At 43.6% G+C, this 21,695-nt stretch overlaps 1 protein-coding gene across 2 annotated transcripts in view; it reads left to right on the top strand.

Moving 5' to 3' along the window:
* The first annotated feature begins 7,336 nt into the window (after positions 1-7,336).
* Positions 7,337-21,695, top strand: part of aars1 (alanyl-tRNA synthetase 1) — a 43,767-nt gene continuing 29,408 nt past the window's right edge. Inside the window, exons 1-7 of one of the 2 annotated variants that reach the window (XM_067997637.1) lie at positions 7,337-7,396; positions 10,900-11,064; positions 14,100-14,288; positions 15,033-15,178; positions 18,787-18,978; positions 20,527-20,671; positions 21,355-21,500. In XM_067997637.1, the coding sequence (XP_067853738.1) occupies positions 10,921-11,064; positions 14,100-14,288; positions 15,033-15,178; positions 18,787-18,978; positions 20,527-20,671; positions 21,355-21,500 (962 nt within the window). In that variant the 5' untranslated portion in view covers positions 7,337-7,396; positions 10,900-10,920. Of the gene's footprint in view, positions 7,397-10,899; positions 11,065-14,099; positions 14,289-15,032; positions 15,179-18,111; positions 18,291-18,786; positions 18,979-20,526; positions 20,672-21,354; positions 21,501-21,695 lie in introns of those variants that run through there. The other variant, XM_067997638.1, reaches the window with a different exon arrangement.

Raw genomic sequence — 21,695 nt, 5'->3', positions numbered from 1 at the left:
CTTTACTGCTACAATGGCAGCATCCTCTTCTCCAGTGACTATGTATGTGATTATTAATTTATTACCTTAGCCATGCCCTCTGCCTCCACAAGAAAATCTCCTTTTTTGTCCCTAATTGGTCCCACCCTTCCTTGTACTATCCTTTTACTATTTATATGTTTAGAAAAGGCTTTTAGGTTCCCTTTTATGTTAGCCGCTAATCTATTCTCGTATTCTCTCTTTGCCCCTCTTATTCCCTTTTTTAGATCTCCTCTGTACTTTCTGTATTCAGCCTGGTTCTCTACTGTATTATGAACCTTACATTCATCATAAGCCTCCTTTTTCTGTTTCATTTTAATCTCTATATCTTTTGTTCATCCAGGGAGCTCTAGCTTTAAATGCCCTTTCTTTCTTTCTTGTAGGGATGTGTCTACTCTGTATCTGAACCAACTCCTCCTTAAAGGCCTCCCTATTGTTCAATTACTGTTTTGCCTACCAATTTTTGATTCCAATCCACCTGGGCAAGATCCCTTTTTGACTCACTGAAATTAGCCCTCCTCCAATTTAGTGTTTTCACATTTGATTGTTCCTTGTCCTTTTCCATAACTATTGTAGACCTAATGATATTATGATCACTGTTCCCTAAATGCTCCCCCATTGAAACTTGCTCCACCTACCCCACTTCATTACTCAGAACTAGATCCAGCACTGTTTCCTTCCTGGTTAGGCTGGAAACACACTGTTCCAGAAAGTTCTCTTGTACACATCTCAGGAATTCCTCCCCCTCTTTACCCTTGACACTGTTAATGTCCCAGACTGTATTCGGATGACTGAAGTCCCCATTATCACTACTCTATAGTTCTTGCATCGTTCTGTAATTTGCCTGCAAATTTCCTCCTCTACCTCCTATCCTTCCCACTATTTGGTGGCCTGTAGTATACACCCAGTAGCGTAATAGCTCCTCTATTGTTCCTTAATTCTAACCAAATAGATTCTGTCTTAGACCCCTCAACTACATCATCCCTTCCAGTGCTTTCCAGTTTCTTTGATCAATACTGCCACCCACACCCCCAACCCCCTCCTTTTTTCCTTCCCTGACTTCCCTGAATACTTTGTAGCCAGGAATATTAAGTACCCAATCCTCCCCTTCTTTGAGCCAGGTCTCTGTTATTGCCACTATATTGTCCCATGTGGCGACTTGACCTGCAGCTCACCAATCTTATTTACCACACTACATGCATTTACATATGTGGTGGTTATTGTTCTTAGTTTTTATGTCAGATAAACAGCAAAGTGCCTTAAAGCTAAACAAACAGTTTAACATGGCAGGTCAGCCAGGGCCCATTGCATGCACATCATGTGCGATGTGGGAACTCCAGAACACTTTGTGCATCCTAGAAAACCACATGTGAAGGAAGTGCCGGCAACTGCTCGAGCTCGAGCTAAGTGTTTCAGAGCTTGAGGGGCAGCTGGCATCACTACAGTGCATACGGGAAGCTGAGGGTCCCGTGGATAGCACGTTCCAGGAAATGGTCACCCCGCAGCTACAGAGAGTTCAGGCGGAGAGGGAGTGGGTGACCACCAAACAGACTAGGAAGAACAAGCAGACAGTGCAGGAGTTGGGCTTCTCATATACTGGGTAAGAAAGGAGTCCTGTGCACATTGTAAAAACTCCATTCCCTTTTCCCCTTTCCGTACCTCTTCTTGCCAGTTTATTTGGGTGTAGTTGAAATCTCCCATGATTATTATTCTGTGTTTTTTTACTTATTTCATAGATTTGCCTACCTATTTCTTCCTCCACTTCCCTTCCACTATCAGGGTGGTCTGTAGAATAAACCTATCAATGTGATCGATCCCTTCTTATCCTTTGTCTCAATCCATATGGATTCTGTTCCTATCTTAATATCATTTGTGTCCCTTTTTTCTATTGCCATAATGTTGTCTCTAATTAGTATAGCTACTCCACCACCCCCCTTTCCTTCCCTATTCTTTCTAAATATATTATATCCTGCAATATTTAACTATCCTGTTCTTTATGTAGCTATGTTTCAGTTATTCCTACTACATCTGACTCCTCGCTACGAATTATTGCTTCCAGTTCCCACATTTTGTTTTGGATGCTGTGCACGTTGCTGTACAGGCAATTTAATTTGTTTTTAATAATTGTTCCCCTTATTTTATTTTTAACAGTCATTTTGTACTCATATTCTATGACTGTTCCCTGACCGTTTATGTTACCCTTGTTACTGACCTTTACTCTCATCTCCTATTTCTTTTATTGTCAGACTTATGTTATTTTCACCAGATCCCTTCCCCCATCTTACTAGTTTAAAGTCCTATCGACAGCCCCATTCATCCTTTCCACTAGGACACTGGTCCCATTCCGGTTCAGGTGGAGCCCGTCCCAATGGTACAGCTCCTTCCTGTCCCAGTATTGGTACCAGTATCTCATGAAATGGAACCCCTCCTTCCCACACCAGTCTTTCACCTTTCTGATCTGCCTATCCCGATGACAATTAGCACATGGCTCGGGTAGTAATCCTGAGATTACCACCCATGAGGTCCTGTTTTTTAATTTAGTTCCTAACTTCTGATATTCCCTTAGCAGGACTTCCTCCCATTTCTTCTCTATGTCATTAGTCCCAACATAGACCACAACAACTGGATCTTCCCCTTCCCTTTCCAAGTTCCTCTCCAGTTGCTCTGAGCTATCCTTTACCTTTGCACCAGGTAGGCAACACACCCTCCTGCACTCTCAGTTGTGACTCTTCCATCTACCTTTAATTTTCTCTGGTTGAAATAATGAAACAAGAAAAGAATCATCCAGTTCCTGGCATTCAAGGAAACCAGGGCTGTCAAAGTAAGTTTTTTTTTAAAGTGCATTTGCCCTCTTCATATCTCATTCCCCCTTTTCTCCCCACAGGAGTTGTCTTATGGGCGGCCTGCTCCCAGGTGCTGCGCTTGGTTGACCACCAGGAGTCAAGTGTGTTGGAGACTTCCCATTCATTTATTCTCTCCATCTAGACTCTGCTCAGCAGTTCCCTAAACAGAATGTTAAGATCAGAGAATTAGACCACAGAAATAATCAGAGAACAGAACGGAAAGAGTATGAGTAAGAGGAAGTTACTTGTCCTAGAAATATGTGGCGAGTGATGATTCACAGGGATCTGCGCTCCATACACCCTTATTTACTATACACATAAATGATCTGGGCTAAAGAATTGTGACTAACATTTTGATAGACTGCAGAAGGACATGGGCTAGCAGGATGGGCAGATAGGTGGCTGATGCAGTAGAAAAATGAGGTGATGCATTTTCAAAGTAAGAATAGGAAAAGAAAACTAATATTTTAAGCGGAGTAGAGGAGCAGAGAGATCTTGGCTTGCAAATACATAGATTGTTAAAGGTGGCAACACAAATAGATGAGTCCAGATTTTGGGGCAGATTTTCAATATAAGCCTGGCATTGTGGATTGGCTGCCCATTATAGACACTGTCCGATTTCCAAGTTGAAAATCTACCCTCTTGAATCTGGGGACATAAAATATAAAGAGGAGGAAGTAATGCTGAACTTGTACAAGACCTTAGTGAGGCTGCAGTTGGAGTATTGTGTACAAGTTCTGGGCATCCCATAGGAAGGATATAAAAGCAATGGAAAGAATGCAGAATAGATTCACTGGGATGTCACCAGGGATGAGGGGGTTACTGTTATGAAGAGGGACTTGACAAGTTAAGATTCTCCTTCATTAGAGCAGAGAAAGTTAAAAGGATGATCTAATAAAGGTCTTCAAGATTTTGAAGGGTTATAATCAGATAAATATTAATACAGTCTACTAATAATTCAGTTATTTTTTGTGCTAAAAGAATTGAATTATCTAATAATTTGGATTAATAATCTAAATAATGTAGGAATTTAGTGCCAAAAATGAAATGATCAGATAATTTAAATGAAACAAGTTTGAATTAAGAGCAGACTGTGGATCGTTTTCACTGGTGACAACAAGACACAACGCTTAAGATAATTACAAAAAGAACAAAAGGAGAATTAAAATTAAAAGTCCTTTATACAAAGGATGGTTAGAATGTGGAACAAACTGTTGTTGAAGCAGAGACTGCACATTCTTACATTTGCTTAAAAAGGAGGACTATTAAAGAATAGGGCTAGCAAACAGAAGAGTGGGATTAGATCATATGGAGAAAAACATAGACACAGACTGAAGGGCCTGTTTCTGTGCTGTGACATTCTATAGTTCCATCTTTCATATCATAACTCAATACAGTTATAGATTTACAATATAATATGATAGCCAATCTTTTCAAGATAATTTTGACAGTTTTAATACAATAGAACTGAAATGCTGCCTCAGCCCTGTCCCCGCTGTCGAATGCCTATATTCTGTATCGCTCTGGTTTCTCCGACTTATATTTCATGTACCTGGCAGTTTTGGAAAGGTCTCTACAGCCGTGTTCCCTCATTGACTGATTTGAGAATAGTCCACAAATGAGGGAGCAGTATTGAGAACAGCCCTTTCAACAGGTTGTATAACTCAAGTTGGAATGAGATCAAAAGGAAGATGAGTTACTGGGACTTTGTGGACTGCAGGCCATAGTTTGGACATTCCAGATATAAGGCCATAACCATTCGCAAACATTGGGATCTATTTGTAAACTTGTAAAGTTGAAGAAATATTGATTTAGTAAACTTTTTTCTTTATAATGACAGTTTGGTAAAAATATTTTTCTTTAAAATTACACATAAGAACATAAGAAATAGGAGCAGGACTAGGCAATATGGCCCCTTGAGCCTGCTCTGCCATTCAGTAAGATCATGGCTGATCTACCTCAAATCCACTTTCCCGCCCTATCCCCATATCCCTTGATTTCCTTAGCGTCCAAAAATCTATCGCTCTCAGTCTTGAATATACTCAATGATTGAGTATTCACAGCCCCCTGGGGTAGAGAATTCCAAAGATTCACAACCCTCTGAGTGAAGACATTTTTCGTAATCTCGATCCTAAATGGCCGACCACTTATCTTGAGACTATGACCCCTAGTTCTAGACTCTCCAGCCAGGGGAAACAGCCTCTCAGCATCTACCCTGTCAAGCCCTCTAGGAATTTTATAGTTTCAATGAGATCACCTCTCATTCTTCTAAACTCCAGAGAATATAGGCCCATTCTACTCAATCTCTCCTAATAGGACAACCCTCTCATCCCAGGAATTGATCCAGTGAATCTTCGTTGCACGTCATCTAAGACAAGTACATCCTTCCTTAGGTAAGGAGACCAAAACTGTACACGGTACTCCAGGTGTGGTCTCACCAGAACCCTATATAGTTTTGGCAAGACCTCTTTACTCTTATAGTCTAACCCCCTTGCAATAAAGGCTAACACCACCACAGGGACTGCAGCAGATCAAGAACGTGGCTCACCATCACCTTTTCAAGGGCAATTAGGGATGGGCAATAAATGCTAGCCTTGCCACCGACGTCCACATCCCATGAACAAATAAAAAAAACATACCATTTGCCTTCCTAATTGCTTGCTGTACCTGCATATTCACTTTTTGTGATTCATGTACAAGTACACCCAAATCCCTCTGACTACCAACATTTCTTAGCTTTTAGAAAATATCCTGCTTTTCCATTCTTACTACCAAAGTGGATAATTTCACATTTTCCCACATTATACTCCATCTGCCACCTTCTCACCCATTCAATTAATCTGTCTATATCCCTTTGCAGCCTCTTTATGTGCTCTTCACAGCTTACTTTCCCACCTAGCTTTGTATCATCAGCAAACTTGGATACATTACATTTGGTCCCCTCATCTAAGTCATTAATATAGATTGTAAACAGCTGAGGCCCAAGCACTGATCCTTGCGGCGCTCCACTAGTTACAACCTGTCAACCCGAAAATGAACCGTTTATTCCTACTCTCTGTTTTCTGTGTGTTAACCAATCCTCAATCCATGCTATTATATTACCCCCAATCCCATGAGCCCTAATCTTGTGTAACAATCTCTTGTGTGGCACTTTATCAAATGCCTTTTGAAAATCCAAATATACTACATCCACTAGTTCCCCCTGCTAGTTGCACCCTCAAAAAATTCTAATAGATTTGTCAAACACGATTTCCCTTTCATAAAAACGTGTTGACTCTGCCTAATCATATTCTGATTTTCTAAGTGTCCTGTTACTATTTCCTTAATAATAGATTCTAATATTTTCCCTACTACTGATGTCAGGCTAATTGGCCTGTAGTTCCCGGTTTTCTCTCTCCCTCCTTTCTTGAGTGGCGGGGTTACATTTGATACCTTCCATACCACAGGAACCGTTCTAGAATCTAGGAAATTCTGGAAGATCGAAACCAATGCATTCACCATCTCTGCAGCCACCTCTTTTAAAACCCTAGGATGTAGACCATCAGGTCCTGAGGATTTGTTGGCTTTTAGTCCCATTAATTTCTCCAGTACTTTTTCTTTACTAATCTTAATTACTTTAAGTTCCTCACTCTCATTAGACCCTTGGTTCACCACTATTTCTGATTTTTTTTGTGTCTTCTACTGTGAAGACAGATACAAAATATTTGTTTAGCATCTCTGCCATTTCTTTATTCCCCATTATAATTTCCCCTGTCTCAGCCTCTAAGGGACCCACATTTACTTTCTCTAACCTCTTCCTCATTACATACTCATAGAAGGTCTCACAATCTATTTTTATGTTTCTTGCTGGTTTATTTTCATATTCAATTTTCTCCCTCTTTATCAATTTGATAAGACATAAAGGGAATGTTTCCCAGCGCCTCTTGTGTGTGCAGGGGACTTCTGATGTCCTGACCAACAATTTTCCCTCAATCTGCACCTTCAGAAAAACAATTGTAAACAATTTTACAACACCAAGTTATAGTCCAGCAATTTTATTTTAAATTCAGAAAAACAAGTGAACTGCTCATTCATCTAATTTGCTGCGTGTGGGACCTAGCTGTGCACAAACTGGCTACTGCCTTTGCCTGCAATAATAACAGTGACTGCACTCCAAAAGCAATTCAGGGGCTGTGAAGCTCTGGGAAGTGAAACACCGGTATAAACGCGAGTTCCCCGGTCTGGTTTGAACACTGCAATCACTCCCATCCATCCTTAATGCTGATTGTGATTGACAGTGCCAACCCCGCAGTCACGTGGACCCGCTGCCTGCCGCTCGGTTGCATCAGCCAGTGCGCGACGCTAACAGAGGGGGTGGAGCCGGCTCCTCATGACTGACATGCCTCTGGACCAGTCAGAGGCTGGGGTTTTAGTCACGTGACGCCGACTCAGCCAATCGTTGCGGCGTGGGGGCGGGAGCTGGGCCGGGCTGTGCGAAGGCCGGCGGCGGCGGCGGCGGGCGGGCGGGCGGTGGTGACGGCGCTGGGTTCGCTGAGGTAATGTGAAGGGGCTTCGGGACTCGGTAACTTCACGGTGACTGATTTTAACATGTCCTTTTTTTTTTTATTTCGGTCTGGCGGGACCTTCTCAGGTTCGGGTCGGCGGGTTCAGACCTGTGAGTGTAGCCTCGCAGCTGACCGGCTCCATCCTCTGCCGGCGTTACGGCCCATCTACTCCCATCAGTGAAGGGCCATGGGCGAGGGTCTGGCGGTGGGTGTGTGAAACTCTGGCCAGTATTAAAGATCCTGCCTTTTGTCAGCTTGACTCAGTGGTTATAGTCTGACCCAGAAGATCGTGGGTTCAAGCCCCACAGCAGAGACTTGAGCCCACAATGTAGGCGGACAGTCCAGCGCAGCACTGAGGGAGCGCTGCCCGGTCGGAGGTGCCATCCTTCGAATGAGATGTTAAACCCCGTCTGCCCTCTCAGGTGGATGTGAAAGATCCCAGGGCGCTAGTCAAAGAAGAGCAGGGGAGTTCTCCCCGGTATCCTGTCCAATATTTATCCCTCAACCATCATAATTAAAACAGATGATCTGATCATTATCACATTGCTGTTTGTGGGATCTTGCTGTGTGCAAATTGGTGTTCCCTACATTACAACAGTGACTACGCTTCAAAAGTACTATATCAGCTGTAATACATTTTGGTCATGAAAGATGCTATGTAAATACAAGTTTCAAATAACCTTAAAATTGGAGCCAGGCCATTCAGGAGAGAAGTTATGAAACACTTCTTTGCTCAAAGGGTGATAGAAGTGTGGAACTCGATCCCGCAAAAAGCAGTAGATGCTTGCTCAATTAATAATTTTAAATCGGAGATGAATGCTAACCAAGGATATTAAGGGATATGTAGCAAGGTGTAGGATACAGTTCAGCCATGATCTCGTTGAATGGCCTACTCCTGATCGAGGGGCTGAATGGCCTACTCCTGATCCTAAGTTCTTTCTTTCCAAGTTGGGGCGAAATGGCCTCCCTGAAAGGATTCTCATGGAAAAAGGGGAGGGGGCAATACTGCGCTTGTGGAGAGCAGTTGAGGACACAGGATCTTTACGTCGACACAAAGATAAAGAGGGAGACATCACTGGTGCAGATTTTCACAGGTCTTGCAATCTGTTGTCAGTGTTGGTGCCTCCTGACTTGGCCTTTATTTTTTTTTCTCTTTCCTTTGCCGTCAACATTCAGGAAAACAAGCCCCTTAACCTGCAGATTTGGATAAAATTGCATCTTATTAAGCTGTTATGAAATTTTTAGCCTTCGTTGTGCAGTGGAACCTTGACTATCGGCAAAATTTTTCGGGGTTTAATTTGGTATAAGTCAGTTTTTGATCCAGCAAGGTAAGTCTGGACGTCCCATACCTGTTAGAATTTTCTAGCCATAAGGCTCTGCTATTTAGTCTTGGATTAAGAGGAAGGGCTTCAGGCTTGGGAGAAGAGAAGATTATTTTTCCCCTCAAGAATATCTCATTCTTAAAATGGGTTTTATCTGCACATCCTCGGGATTTGATTAGATAATCTAAATGGAGCAAACTGCAGCTTAAAAAAAATCACTGTGACTTTCTGACAGTTCCCATTATTTGCTGGACGAGGGCCCTCCACTGCAGCAGATCATCAGGGTTTTGCTGTTCAAGCTATTCTTGAGCTCTCTGAGACCTGGCATGGCATTGGTTTAAATTGTTGCAGTTTTACTTTCAGTTGAGCATCATTATTCCAGGCTATTAATATTAATATTAAGCTCTGCCTGTCGTGTCAGAATTGGGCTGTTACCAGTTTTCTTGTAGTAAGTCATTCACCAGAGTTTTGAGCCTAAATTTTAACCCCACGAACGGGTGGGAAGATAAACAGTAAATATCAAAAACCCGCCCAGTCCCAGTTTTAAGAAAGGTGGAACGAGGGGTGGGCGACCGAAAGCTTTCAAGCAAGCTGTGGGCCTCCATTTTTACAGCATTTTTTATTTTTGACCCCTGGGGGCTGGGATTCCCCGGCCGCCTGCTTCACGCTACGTGAGAGGAGGCGAGAAGGCCCAGAACAGCAGGTAAGTGCCTTTATCACACTGCTTGTGGGCCCGGAGGAGCAGGAGTGCTTCCCGAGACCCAACAAGCCTACTTGCACCACCACCAACCTCCCCCACCCCCCCCCATGATGATCTCCAACCGCACCCCCCCCCCCCCCCCCTGCACTGTCGATTTAGCACCCACCCGCGGTCCCCAAGGACCCCCCCAGCGCCCGCCCTGGTCCCCAAGGACCCCCCAGCGCCCGCCCTGGTCCCCAGGGACCCCCCCGCAGTCGCCGAGTACTACCCCCATGGTCTTCGACCCACCTGATGACTTACTAATACCTGTACAGCTCAATACTTTACCAGTCGGTGATTCTAGGTTGACTGTATCTTAGCTGATAACATCTTGCTCAGAACTTTCCTTATTGGATACAAGAATGCAGTGCAGAATTTGAGCTTCAGTGTTCATAAAATGATACAGAAGGAGGCCACATTCGGCCCATCGTGCCTGTGCCGGGTCTTTGAAAGAGCTATCTAATTAGTCCCTCCCCCCCCCTCCCTTTCCCCGTAGTCCTGCAAATTTTTCCTTTTGAAGTATATTCCCTTTTGAATGTTGCAGTCCTTTCTCCAAGTTGGGTTGCATTTAAAAAAAAGAAAGATCTGGTGAGGCTTATTGCATTTTCTGACCTTACAAATTGTATTGAGTTCACTTACTCTGTTGGTAGAACTCGGAGGTCTAGAATTTTGCAGTCTTCTATTTTCTTCATTGCGAAATAGAGATTGTAAATCACAGAATTTTCACGTGTGCCTTGCTTTTTTTCTGATTTCATCAGCCCTTGTCCCACGGAAATTAAAATAGTTGCAAATCTTTCATGTTGCACAATATTAAAGCTGAACAGGCTCACATTTTTTCTTAAACTTGTGCTCAGAAATGAAATAAGGAGGAAGAACGAACACTACAAATCTTGCAGTGTAAAAGGTGAAGGCGTTCCCTGGGATGAATTTCAGAACCTGCAGAAACATGTCAAAGGGCAAAAAATTCTTACAATTACGCTCCAGATAATATTGGAAGCTTGCTTTTGGCTGCCCCAATGGCTCGGCTGGTTAATGCAGTGATTAGCTGACTTGCAGGGCGATATGGTCCCAGGTCTGATTCCCGGACTGTGCTCAGTTAGCTGATCTCAGACAGGGCAGGGACGGGTTGCTACATTTTACATCAGTGCCTTTGGGCTAGGGTATATAACTTGGTTATGCACTATCAAGTTTGGGTTATAACTTGGTTATACACTATAACTGTAAGTTTGGCTATGGTTCCCTTTCTTGCCCTCCCCCTGACTCCATTCAAATAGCCTGCTGTCTAGAAGAGGTGTAGAGGTTGACTAATGCCAGTGGAACTGTAGCTCATCAGGAAGTTACCCACTTCAGAGGAGAGTAAATTGACAGGAAAGATAAAGGGCGAGACAAACTTCAAAGTCGAGCATTTTGTCGCCTACTCTCATTTCTTTCAGACCCTGTAGATTGTTTCCAAAATGGATTCTACACTGAATGCCGGACAGATTCGCCAGAAGTTCATTAATTTCTTCAAACGTTGCAACCATGAATATGTCCACTCCTCAGCGACGATCCCTCTCGATGACCCCACACTTCTCTTCGCTAATGCCGGCATGAACCAGGTAGGTTAACAGATTGCCATGTTGCTGTGGAAATCCCTAATCTCTATGGCCTTGAAATTATGCTGTGCGAATATTAGTACTTAATATATTTGTATGAAATTTCTGTCTGTTACATTAGAGGCATCAGCCTGTGATTAGTTTGTATCTGTTCAGAATAGGGCCCAGTTTGACATTTCATCATTCAGTTCTGGTCAGACCACAGTATAGATATGGATGAAGAAGACCCTTTAGCCTATTTTATCTCATCCTACAATACCAACCCAATCATCCTCCCAACAGCCATCCAGCTGTTTCCATTCTGGATGGTCACTGATTGGTAGGTAATCTCCGAGCGGACTTCAGTTTTGAATGTTATGAAGTTGTATCTAAATTTTTTTTCTTTTGTTTTGATAATGTCATTGTCCACAAAACTGTTGCACAATTCATTATTTTAAAACCAAAAAAAAGTGAACCATACAGGGTTCATTCCACCCTGAGTACGAAGTCAAGAGCTATTTGCTTCTTCGGATTGTATGATCGATAAGCCTCCTTATTAATCTCCTCTCTGCCATATCCCAAAGTGGACTTCTAGTTAGCAGTTTGTGCTGTAATATCACAGGACCCTAATATTTTTCATATAGAATAGCAAAAATACATATTGGAAGGAATTGGATAGGCTGTGTCACTTTGGTAACGAAATCTGGTTTATAACCATATTACACTGCAGCCGGAGATTTGCTGTGTCAGGAGTCAGTGGATGGAGTATGAAAGACAAAACAAACATTTCAACTTGAGGAAGAAAATGCTGGAATCGCACAGCAGGCCAGTCACGGTCTGTAAAGAGAAAAGAAGGGTTTAACGTTTCGGGTGCGTACACTTCACCAAAGCGTCCCGTTGAAGGTTATGTACCTGAAAGGTTGTAACCTCACTTCTCCACAGATGCTGACTGACCTGTTGTGCACGTCCAGCATTTTCTGTTTATATTTGATTTCCAGCATTGGCAGTTTTTCCCTTTCTATTAAACTTGAGGCAGATGGTGAAGGCCAAGATGGTTGCTCCCGGATCAGTGATATGTGAGCAGGCACCAGGCGATGTGCGACAACGTGGTGGGGAGACTGGCTTTTTTCCCTCTTCCGCCTTGTAGAGAAGTGCCATGCTCCCCTTGACCCCTCCCGATGATGCCGGCTTAAGGCAGTCGGCATCTCTCAATGTGGGGGATCCCGAGTGTGAACTCTAATTGTCAGAGTTTCCATGTACTGGGTCATATTGTTAGCCCGAGTCTCATAATAATGGCTTCACTAAAATAAAATTGTGGTTTGGCATTCTGTATGAATTTGGTATTTAAAGGGTTAATCTTGAACCTTACTATTGAGTAATGCCTGTTTGACAAGAAACATTCATTATAAATCGCTAACAACTGAAGAGTTATGTTCTTGTCTTAACTTCTTGAGGGCTGCAGACATATTTCAGCTGCAACCTTTCTAGAACACTGCTGGGATTGTGGCATCACAAGGTGCCGAGGGTGGTGAAAAATGCTTTCATAAACATGGCACCTAACCTACAGATGCTGTGGACCACATACCGAGTACTGAGCATGAGCATTGTTACGAAATAGGAGTTGTCAGAGATTTGCCTACTGCATTAGAGAGAACCCGAAATGCACTGCTCCTGTCCAGGCCCAGGAGGGCCAGCAGTTCCTGCCCTGAGCCATTAACACAACCCGGGGCACCCAGGTGCAGGGCCTAACACTGGGAGTTGGATTTTACGCCTCTGAAATTGGGGCCTACTGGCTGCTGATGGGGATTGGCAGGCTGAAGGTCTCAGTGACTTTCTGGGAGGGAGTTTAAAAAGACTAGAAGATCACTTTCTTCAGCCTGCCCCCAGGACCCCCGCAGACCCTCCGGTCATTCAGGATCTGGAGACAGGCCAATGTACCATGTTTCACTGGATGCTTCCGTGCGCAGATGCCCAGCTGGAGTTGCAATAGGAAAATGAGGCAGGTGGCTGGGAATGCCCCATTTAAATGGGAATATTGTGCCTTTGCCTATTGTGAATCCCATCTCTGCCCCTTTTTCTTGACCTCTGCACTAGGGGAAATGGTCAGGAAAGTTGGCCCTTGGATGCCTTGTGTTAATGAGAAACTGTGCAGAGCTTGTATAGGAGGGCATCTGTACAATTCCTGTACCTTCCTGGGATACTAAGCAATTGAATTTCAGCTCTTGCATTACCAACTCCTGTATATTGGGTCCTCCCCTGTGGTTAGTACACTGTTTACCTAGTTTACACCATTGATCTGGTACATACTGTCTACGTGTAGGACTTAACGTTGTGACATTCATGAGTTGCATGAACACAGCTGTGAGTGAATTGTGTGTTTTCACCTTGTTATATAATGTATACAAGTTGTTGCTGAGATAGCATGAGATGGCCAGGTAAGAGTGAATTGTCTGCTTTGAAAAGTATAAGCATGTCCCCTCTTAACCCAAATCAAAAAGGGGGGAAAATACTAAATATTGGTAATCTCAATCTAAAACTGTACCCTTCATCAGTCTTTCCCCTGATTACCTAGTGGGTAACGGCATTGTCCAGTCCAGTACTAAGCCATACAAACCAGGCCTCCCAAGTTGGGTTTCCGTTTATGCTGAGTTGGCTGATTTCAGATGAAGAAGCAGCTAGGTTTCTATAATTGGGTTCACCACTTCTGGGGTAGGATCGGAGAGGGTAAAGTCATCTCTGGTTCCCACCTCATCACTGTAGAGGAACCCCTGCTTGAAAGTAAGTGTGTCTTTGTGTGGAGCTCGGGTGAAGACAGGATCAGCCTCGGCTGTGATTTTAACTGCCATAGTTAACACTCGCTGCCCAGGCTCACGTTTGACGATTAGCCATTTGGGGAGACACTGGAGGTCTGGCAGCAGTTATGGAACCGTACCCCAGCAAGAGTCAGCGCCTTTGGGGGGGAAGGGAGCATAAATTTGTTGGTTGGGGGGGCAGTGGGGAGAGTATTCGCAACTAGAAGCATTTTTTTGACCAATGATTTATTTACTTTTCCTTCACAGTTTAAACCAATTTTCCTGAACACCATTGACCCATCCCACCCAATGGCAAAACTAACGAGAGCTGCAAACACTCAGAAATGTATCCGTGCCGGAGGGAAGCACAATGACCTGGATGACGTAGGGAAGGATGTCTACCATCACACTTTCTTTGAGATGTTGGGTTCTTGGTCCTTTGGTGATTACTTCAAGGTAATACGAGTGGATTTCTTATAAACTGTCTTAGGTTAGTGAATAAAGAACAAGTAATGTGATATTGCTGGTAAACCCAACAAAGCCTAACTGTTAATGATTCTTGGTGAATCGCATAGAGGATAAGGGGTGGGTGCGATGGAGCGAAGACAGGAGCATGTGGACTAACATTCTTTGGGGGTGGTGTCATTCTCCGGCAAGTGTGGACTGCATTCCTGGAGGGCTTTACGGCAAGATCTCCAACCCTCACCACCTCAACAAAGGACAGCAACACTCGCCCCAGGAGCTGCCCAACCCCATACAAAGTAGGGCAAGTGAAGGTGCGCACGGTGTCATTAAGGAACGTGCTGTTGTGTGTGGTGATTTGGTTGGCAGTGTAAGGAAACCAAAGATAGGAATGTAAAAATATGTCTAACTATTAACTATGCAATGGAAGCCCTCGCCACCTTGGGTCAATGTCACTTAGTCGTAGCTATGTTACTTGCTAGTGGATGACCTACATAGTCTACTGTATAATTTGGGGACTAATTTATCCAGGGACAGACTACCGCCTCCACTCCCATTACAATATATCGATTCACTTTATTGATTGAAACTGGCCTGTCTTCAGTATATACTCCACAAATACAACCCGTGTTGCATTTTTGTTCAAATGGAAAACTATTTTGAGTGAAGTTGTGGAACCTAATTTGAGGTAGTTCAGTATATGTGGAGGTCACATATTTTTGTCCTTTTTCTCTGTAGGGACTAGCTTGTAAGATGGCCTTAGAGTTGCTGACGAAGGAGTTCGGGATCCCCATCGAAAGGCTTTATGTGACTTATTTCGGAGGGGATGAGAAAGCGGGTCTGGAACCAGATCTTGAATGCAAGCAGATCTGGCTAAACCTTGGGTGAGAGTGTCTTAAGATTGTTGTTCTTTTTTTCCCTTTGTTTAATTGCCTTTTGGTGCTTTTCCTCTGTCATTCTGTACTCCAGTGATAAGAACGGATGGAGCTATCTGTTATCCCCTTTTCTAACTCACTACTGCTCCACATGTCAAAGCATTTATTTTATTTTTTACATATGCATTTGACTAGATACCCCTTTTAATCTAAGCTTTTTATTCTTAAAAGCTAACTCATCATTGATTAGGCCAATATGCCCACTAGAGTTGAGCTTGTCTGAGTGCTGGGCATGGCCATAGTACTCATGGGGGTGATGGTTATTGTTCTTGTCTCTTGCTGGCAACGTTTCCAGTATCCTAGCGGAGCCAATCAAGAGGGAATATAAAAGGGATTACTGATCCTCTTGGGGGAGGGGTGACGGGTACAGTGTAAAAACCCTTCAACAGCTAAGTCCAGGGAGTGTTTAGAAAGTTTGATATGTCTAAAAGCGTTGTCATCTGGTTCCCTATCAGAGAGCTGACATGAAAGCCCAGTTTAAATGATGGTCAGGCCTGGGATTTTGGACTTTGTGGGTAGACGTGACAGCGCTTTGGATAGAAATCTTAACACTCTGCCGATTAAAATACGTGGCTGCCCCAGTAGTAAACATTAAACTGCTTCCTGTTAATAGCCTATTACAGAGTACCATTGGAGAGGTGTGAGATCAAGACACCTGCCTGTCTTTTTGACTGATGAATGGCCCATGGCATGGGGCTCATTGAAGAGTGGTGAAAATAACAAAAACATGTTTGAGGCCTGTTTTAGAGAGCCCATGTTGTGTTTGCTGCTTCTGCAGAAACGTTAATGTACTAGAGGGGTGAGCTTTATGTTAATGTACTAGAGGGGTGAGCTTTATGTTAATGTACTAGAGGGGTGAGCTTTATGTTAATGTACTAGAGGGGTGAGCTTTATGTTAATGTACTAGAGGGGTGAGCTTTATGTTAATGTACTAGAGGGGTGAGCTTAATGTTAATATACTAGAGGGGTAAGCTTTATGTTAATGTACTAGAGGGGTGAGCTTTATGTTAATGTACTAGAGGGGTGAGCTTTATGTTAATGTACTAGAGGGGTGAGCTTTATGTTAATGTACTAGAGGGGTGAGCTTTATGTTAATGTACTAGAGGGGTGAGCTTTATGTTAATGTACTAGAGGGGTGAGCTTAATGTTAATATACTAGAGGGGTGAGCTTTATGTTAATGTACTAGAGGGGTGAGCTTTATGTTAATGTACTAGAGGGGTGAGCTTTATGTTAATGTACTAGAGGGGTGAGCTTTATGTTAATGTACTAGAGGGGTGAGCTTTTTGTTAATCATAGTAGGTACAGCACAGGAGGAGGCTGCGCCTACTACATACCTGTGCTGGCTCTTTGAAAGAGCTAGCGAATTAGTCCCATTCCCCTACTCGTTCCCCGTGGCCATGTAAATTTTTTCCAATCAAGTATTTGTCCAATTCCCTTTTGAAAGTTATTACTGAATCTGCTTCCACCACCCTTTCAAGCAGAGCATCCCAGATCATTACAACTCGCTGCATAAAAAAATGTTTTGTCATGCTGCCTCTGGCTCTTTTGCCAATCAACTTAAATCTGTGTCCTCTGGTTAGCAACCCTTCTGCCATTGGAAACAGTTTCTCCTTATTTACTCTGTCAAAACCGTTGATGATTTTGAACACCTCTATCAAATCTCCCCTTAACCTTCTCTGTTCTAAGGAGAACAACCCCAGCTTCTCCAGTCTGTCCACATAACTGTAGCCCTTCGTTCTTAGTATCAGTATAGTAAATCGCTTCTGCACCCTCTCTAAGGCGTTAATGTCCATCCTAAAGTGTGGTGTCCAGAATTGAACACCATATTCCAGCTGAGGCCTAACCAATGTTTTATAAAGGTTTAGCATAATTTCCTTGCTTTTGTACTCTATGCCTCTATTAATAAAGCCCAGGATCACATATGCTTTTTTAACAGCCTTCTTAACTTGTCCTACCACTTTCAAAGATTTGTACATATGTACCCCCAGGTCTCTCCTTTAAAATTGTACCATTTAGTTTATATTGCCTCTCCTCATTCATCCTACCAAAATGTGTCACTTCACACTTCTCTGCGTTAAATTTCATCTGCCTTGTTTCTGCCCATTTCACCAATCTGTTTTTGTCCTCCTGAAGTCTGTTACTATCCTCCACATTGTTTACTACATTTCTGAGTTTCATGTCATCTGCCAACTTTGAAATTATACCCTCTACAACCAAGTCCAGGTCATTAATATATATCAAAAAGAACAGTGGTCCCAATACTGATTCCTGGGGAACACCACTGTATACCTCCCTCTAGTCTGAAAAACAACCGGTCACCACTACTCTCATCTTTCTGTCAATTAGCCAATTTTGTATCCATGCTGTCACTGTGCCTTTAATCCCATGGGCTTTAATTTTGTTAACAAGTCTATTATGTGGTACTTTATCAAATACCTTTTGAAAGTCCATACTAGAGGATTGAGCTTTTTGTTAATGTACTGGAGGCATGAGCTTTATGTTAATGTACTGGAGGAGTGCGCATTATGTTAATGTACTGGAGGAGTGCGCATTATGTTAGTGTACTGGAGGAGTGAGCTCTCTGCTAGTGTACTGGAGGAGTGAGCTCTGTGCTAGTATCCTGGAGGAATGAGCTCTGTGCTAGTGTACTGGAGGAGTGAGCTCTCTGCTAGTGTACTGGAGGAGTGAGCTCTGTGCTAGTATCCTGGAGGAATGAGCTCTGTGCTAGTGTACTGGAGGAGTGAGCTCTGTGCTAGTGTACTGGAGGAGTGCGCATTATGTTAACATAGAGGAATGACCTTGAAATGGGCCTATCTAATCCATGGATTTTCTTGTGTCCTTATGTGCTGCTGCCCTGGCTGAGATCAGCTAACTCAGCAGGAGATTAACCCTGGGATCTTCCTAGTCTGTACGGCTGTTATTCAGTGAACATTTGAAGGAGCCCTACCATTTGTCAAGTCTTTAGGAGGAGAATAAAAGAAAACAGCCACCTTTTCGGTGGTGACAGTTTTAATTATGAAAAAAATCACTTCTGGCTCTGAACTACATAGAACAGTGGCTGTAAGTACAGTTAGAACCAGGCCAGGTGCTATCTTGAAGTCTTTAGACTTGCTACTGAATTAAATTTAGAGGTTTAGGAGCATGAGGGGTGATCTCATTGAAACAAATTGATTCTAAGAGGGCTGGACGGGGTTGATGCTGAGAGGATGTTTCCCCTGGCTGGAGAGTCTAGAATTAGGGGACACAGTCTCAGGATAAGGGATTGGACATTTAGGACTGAGATGAGGAGGAATTTCTTCACTCAGAGGGTCATGAATATTTGGAATTCTCCACCTCAGGGCTGTGGATGCTCAGTCGTTAAGTATATTCAAGACCGAGATTGATATATTTTTGGACTAAGGGAATCAAGGGATATGGGGATTGGGCAGAAAGTGGAATTGAGGTGGAAGATCAGCCATGATCTTAATGAATGGCGGAGCAGGCTCAAGGGGCTGTTTGACCTACTCCTCCTATTACTTATGTTCCTAAATATAGTCCACTGTATCTTTCTGTTCAGAATGGCGGAGGAAAGGATTCTGCCAGGCAGCATGACGGATAACTTCTGGGAGATGGGTGACACCGGTCCTTGCGGCCCCTGCAGTGAGATGCATTACGATCGTATCGGAGGGCGTGATGCTGCTCACCTGGTCAACATGGACGACCCCAACGTTCTGGAGGTCTGGAACCTTGTGTTCATTCAGTTCAACAGGTAACCTTTACCTGTCAATCAGCACTTCATCAAAAGTTCCTGCTGTGCCAAGACTTGGCTCAATATTGTTAGTTATGACAAAGCAAGATAAATGAATGTTGCCACATGACTTGAAGCCAGACCTGGCTGGACCACATAATGAACTATCGAGCCCTGCTCTCCTCTGTCAAAACTATTCACTATTCCAGGATCATCCTGGAATGCAAAGATAATCCCTGGCTTCTCTTCACTACAAACCGTCTTCTTAAACCCCTTTCCCCTGCCTCCACCACCCTCGCCTCCAACAACAAATGCAAGGAGCTCATGGACTTCTTTGTCACTATGATTGAGACCATCCGTTCAGCTGCAGCTTCCCTCCCTTCCCCTAGCCCACCAAGCGAAACTTCCCCTAAGGTTCCCTCCTGCCCTAGCCCTGAACTCTGATCTTTCTCTAGTTTCATCCATAACATTGCCTGTCTCCATCCCTGCCTCAACTCATCTGCTGCTGAAACCCTCATCCATGCCTTTGCTACCTCTAGACTTGACTATTCCAATGCTCTCCTGGCCGGTCTTCTATCTTTCTCCCCCCCCCCCCCCCCCCATAAACTTGAGCTCATCCAAAATTCTGCTGCCCGTATCCTAACTCGCACCAAATACCATTCACCCATCACCTCTGTGCTCACTGACCTACATTGGCTCCCGGTCCAGCAACGCCTCGATTTTAAAATTCTCATCCTTGTTTTCAAATCCCTCCATGGCCTCACCCCTATCTCTGTAACGTCCATCAGCCCTGCAACCCTCCGAAATCTCTGCGCTTCTCCAATTCTGGCCTCTTGCGCATCCCCAGTTTTAATCGTTCCACCATTGGCGGCCATGCCTTCAGCTGCCTCGGCCCTAAGCTCGGGAATTCTCTCCCTCCGCCTCTCTCTCCTCCTTTAAGATGCTCCTTAAAACCTACCTCTCTATCCTCCTTTAAGATGCTCCTTAAAACCTACCTCTTTGACCAAGCTTTTGGTCACCAGTCCTAATATCTCCTTATGTGGTTTGGTGTCAAATTTTGTTTGATAACGCTCCTGTGAAGCACCTCGGGACGTTTTACTGCGTTAAAGGTGCTGTATAAATGCAAGTTGTTGTTGAAGTGATTCATTCTCTTTCTGATCTGTGCCCTAATATGCTGTATTTGGGTGCTTTCTGGCAGTGGTACATCACCTTGCTCCCTATCACATAGACTTGGGTCCCTTTTACTTCCTCACAGTGACAGATGGTAAATTTGGGTCTCGTACATTTAGTGCTACATGTTATGATGTAGCTGAATGTGCACCAGCTCCTTGACACATGTGAGAAATCTCACTTACTGTTGAAACATCCTTGGGAATTGAACATTTAGTTAAAATTGACAGGGGAGCATCAGATATTTGAGCTCTAGTTTCCTCTGACTGAGCTGGGTACTGAACTGAAATGACATTTCATAGTAGTACACCTACTGCCTGTCAGTGGCCGTCACTTCGCACAGATACAAGAGATGCTTCTGTTTCATACCTAACTGCTTCTTTGCTTCCACCTCTGTAGAGAGGTTGACGGCAGTCTGAAACCCCTGGCTAAGAAGAGCATTGATACTGGAATGGGTTTGGAACGACTGGTGTCAATCCTGCAGCAAAAGATGTCAAACTATGACACTGACCTGTTTGTACCTTACTTTGAAGCCATTCAGAAAGTAAGTCATTAAAATAGTCAATTTATCAACTGCAGTTTCAAGTTATGGTGCCTTTTGTCCTGTTTGTCTACTGTGACCACGTATGTGTGTCTCTCTCTCTCCATTGAATGAATTTTGTGATCATGGGTTATGGATTTCATAGATGGCAATAAAATTAAGGTTATTTTTTATTTTAGACTGTACAGGACCTTCTGTATGCTGAGGAGGCTGTGGTGTTAGTAATGAACTTCCCCTCCTTTTCAATTGGTTGCAATGAGTGTTCTCATGTGAGACTGCAGCTCTCAACACAAGTCTGGGTTTGTAGACATCACAACTTAAAGGGGATTGACACTGAAGTGAGAAACCCCCTGTACTTTACCCCGAGTATGTGTTTCACAGTTCTGGATTTAAAACAAGAGCTGCTTTTAAACACCAGCCTCCATTTTGAGGCTTCCTCTGCAGAGCTGTGGGGTCAGTTATTTTAGTGAAGCAGATATGCATTATGCTGTGGTGTCAGAATGCCAGGGGATAGGGGCTATTCCCCAAACACCAACTCCCCTTGCCAGCATGGCTTTGTGTAAGATTGTTGAGTACTCAATGATCAAGAATTCTTGTTTCTAGTCTTAGACCATACCCATTTGCTCTATTTGAAAGAAGGTTGTTGAATCATGGTGTTAACTGTTAATTTACTTACCAAATTCTAGGGGACTGATGCCAGACCATATACAGGGAAGGTGGGTGCTGAAGACGTTGATGGAATCGACATGGCATACAGAGTGCTGGCAGATCATGCAAGGACAATAACAATTGCTTTGTCTGATGGAGGCAGACCAGACAACACTGGTAGAGGGTAAGTTGGAAAGCCCTAGTAAATCACGTAATGATATTATTCCATCTCGGCCATTACGCCACTCCCAAATAGTGGGGACAACCTGTTTACTCACTAGCATACATCCCCTGGTTGCTGTGTTGGCACTGCACCGACATCATTCTTGCCCATTAAAGCAAGACAGTTATGTGAAACAAAAACAGAAAATGCTGGAAA

The sequence above is a fragment of the Heptranchias perlo genome, chromosome 16, assembly GCF_035084215.1.
Source record: "Heptranchias perlo isolate sHepPer1 chromosome 16, sHepPer1.hap1, whole genome shotgun sequence".
In the NCBI taxonomy this organism is placed as follows: Eukaryota; Metazoa; Chordata; class Chondrichthyes; order Hexanchiformes; family Hexanchidae; genus Heptranchias; species Heptranchias perlo.
The sequence above is the reverse complement of the archived record's forward strand: the minus strand, read 5'-3'. Positions and strand labels throughout refer to the sequence as shown.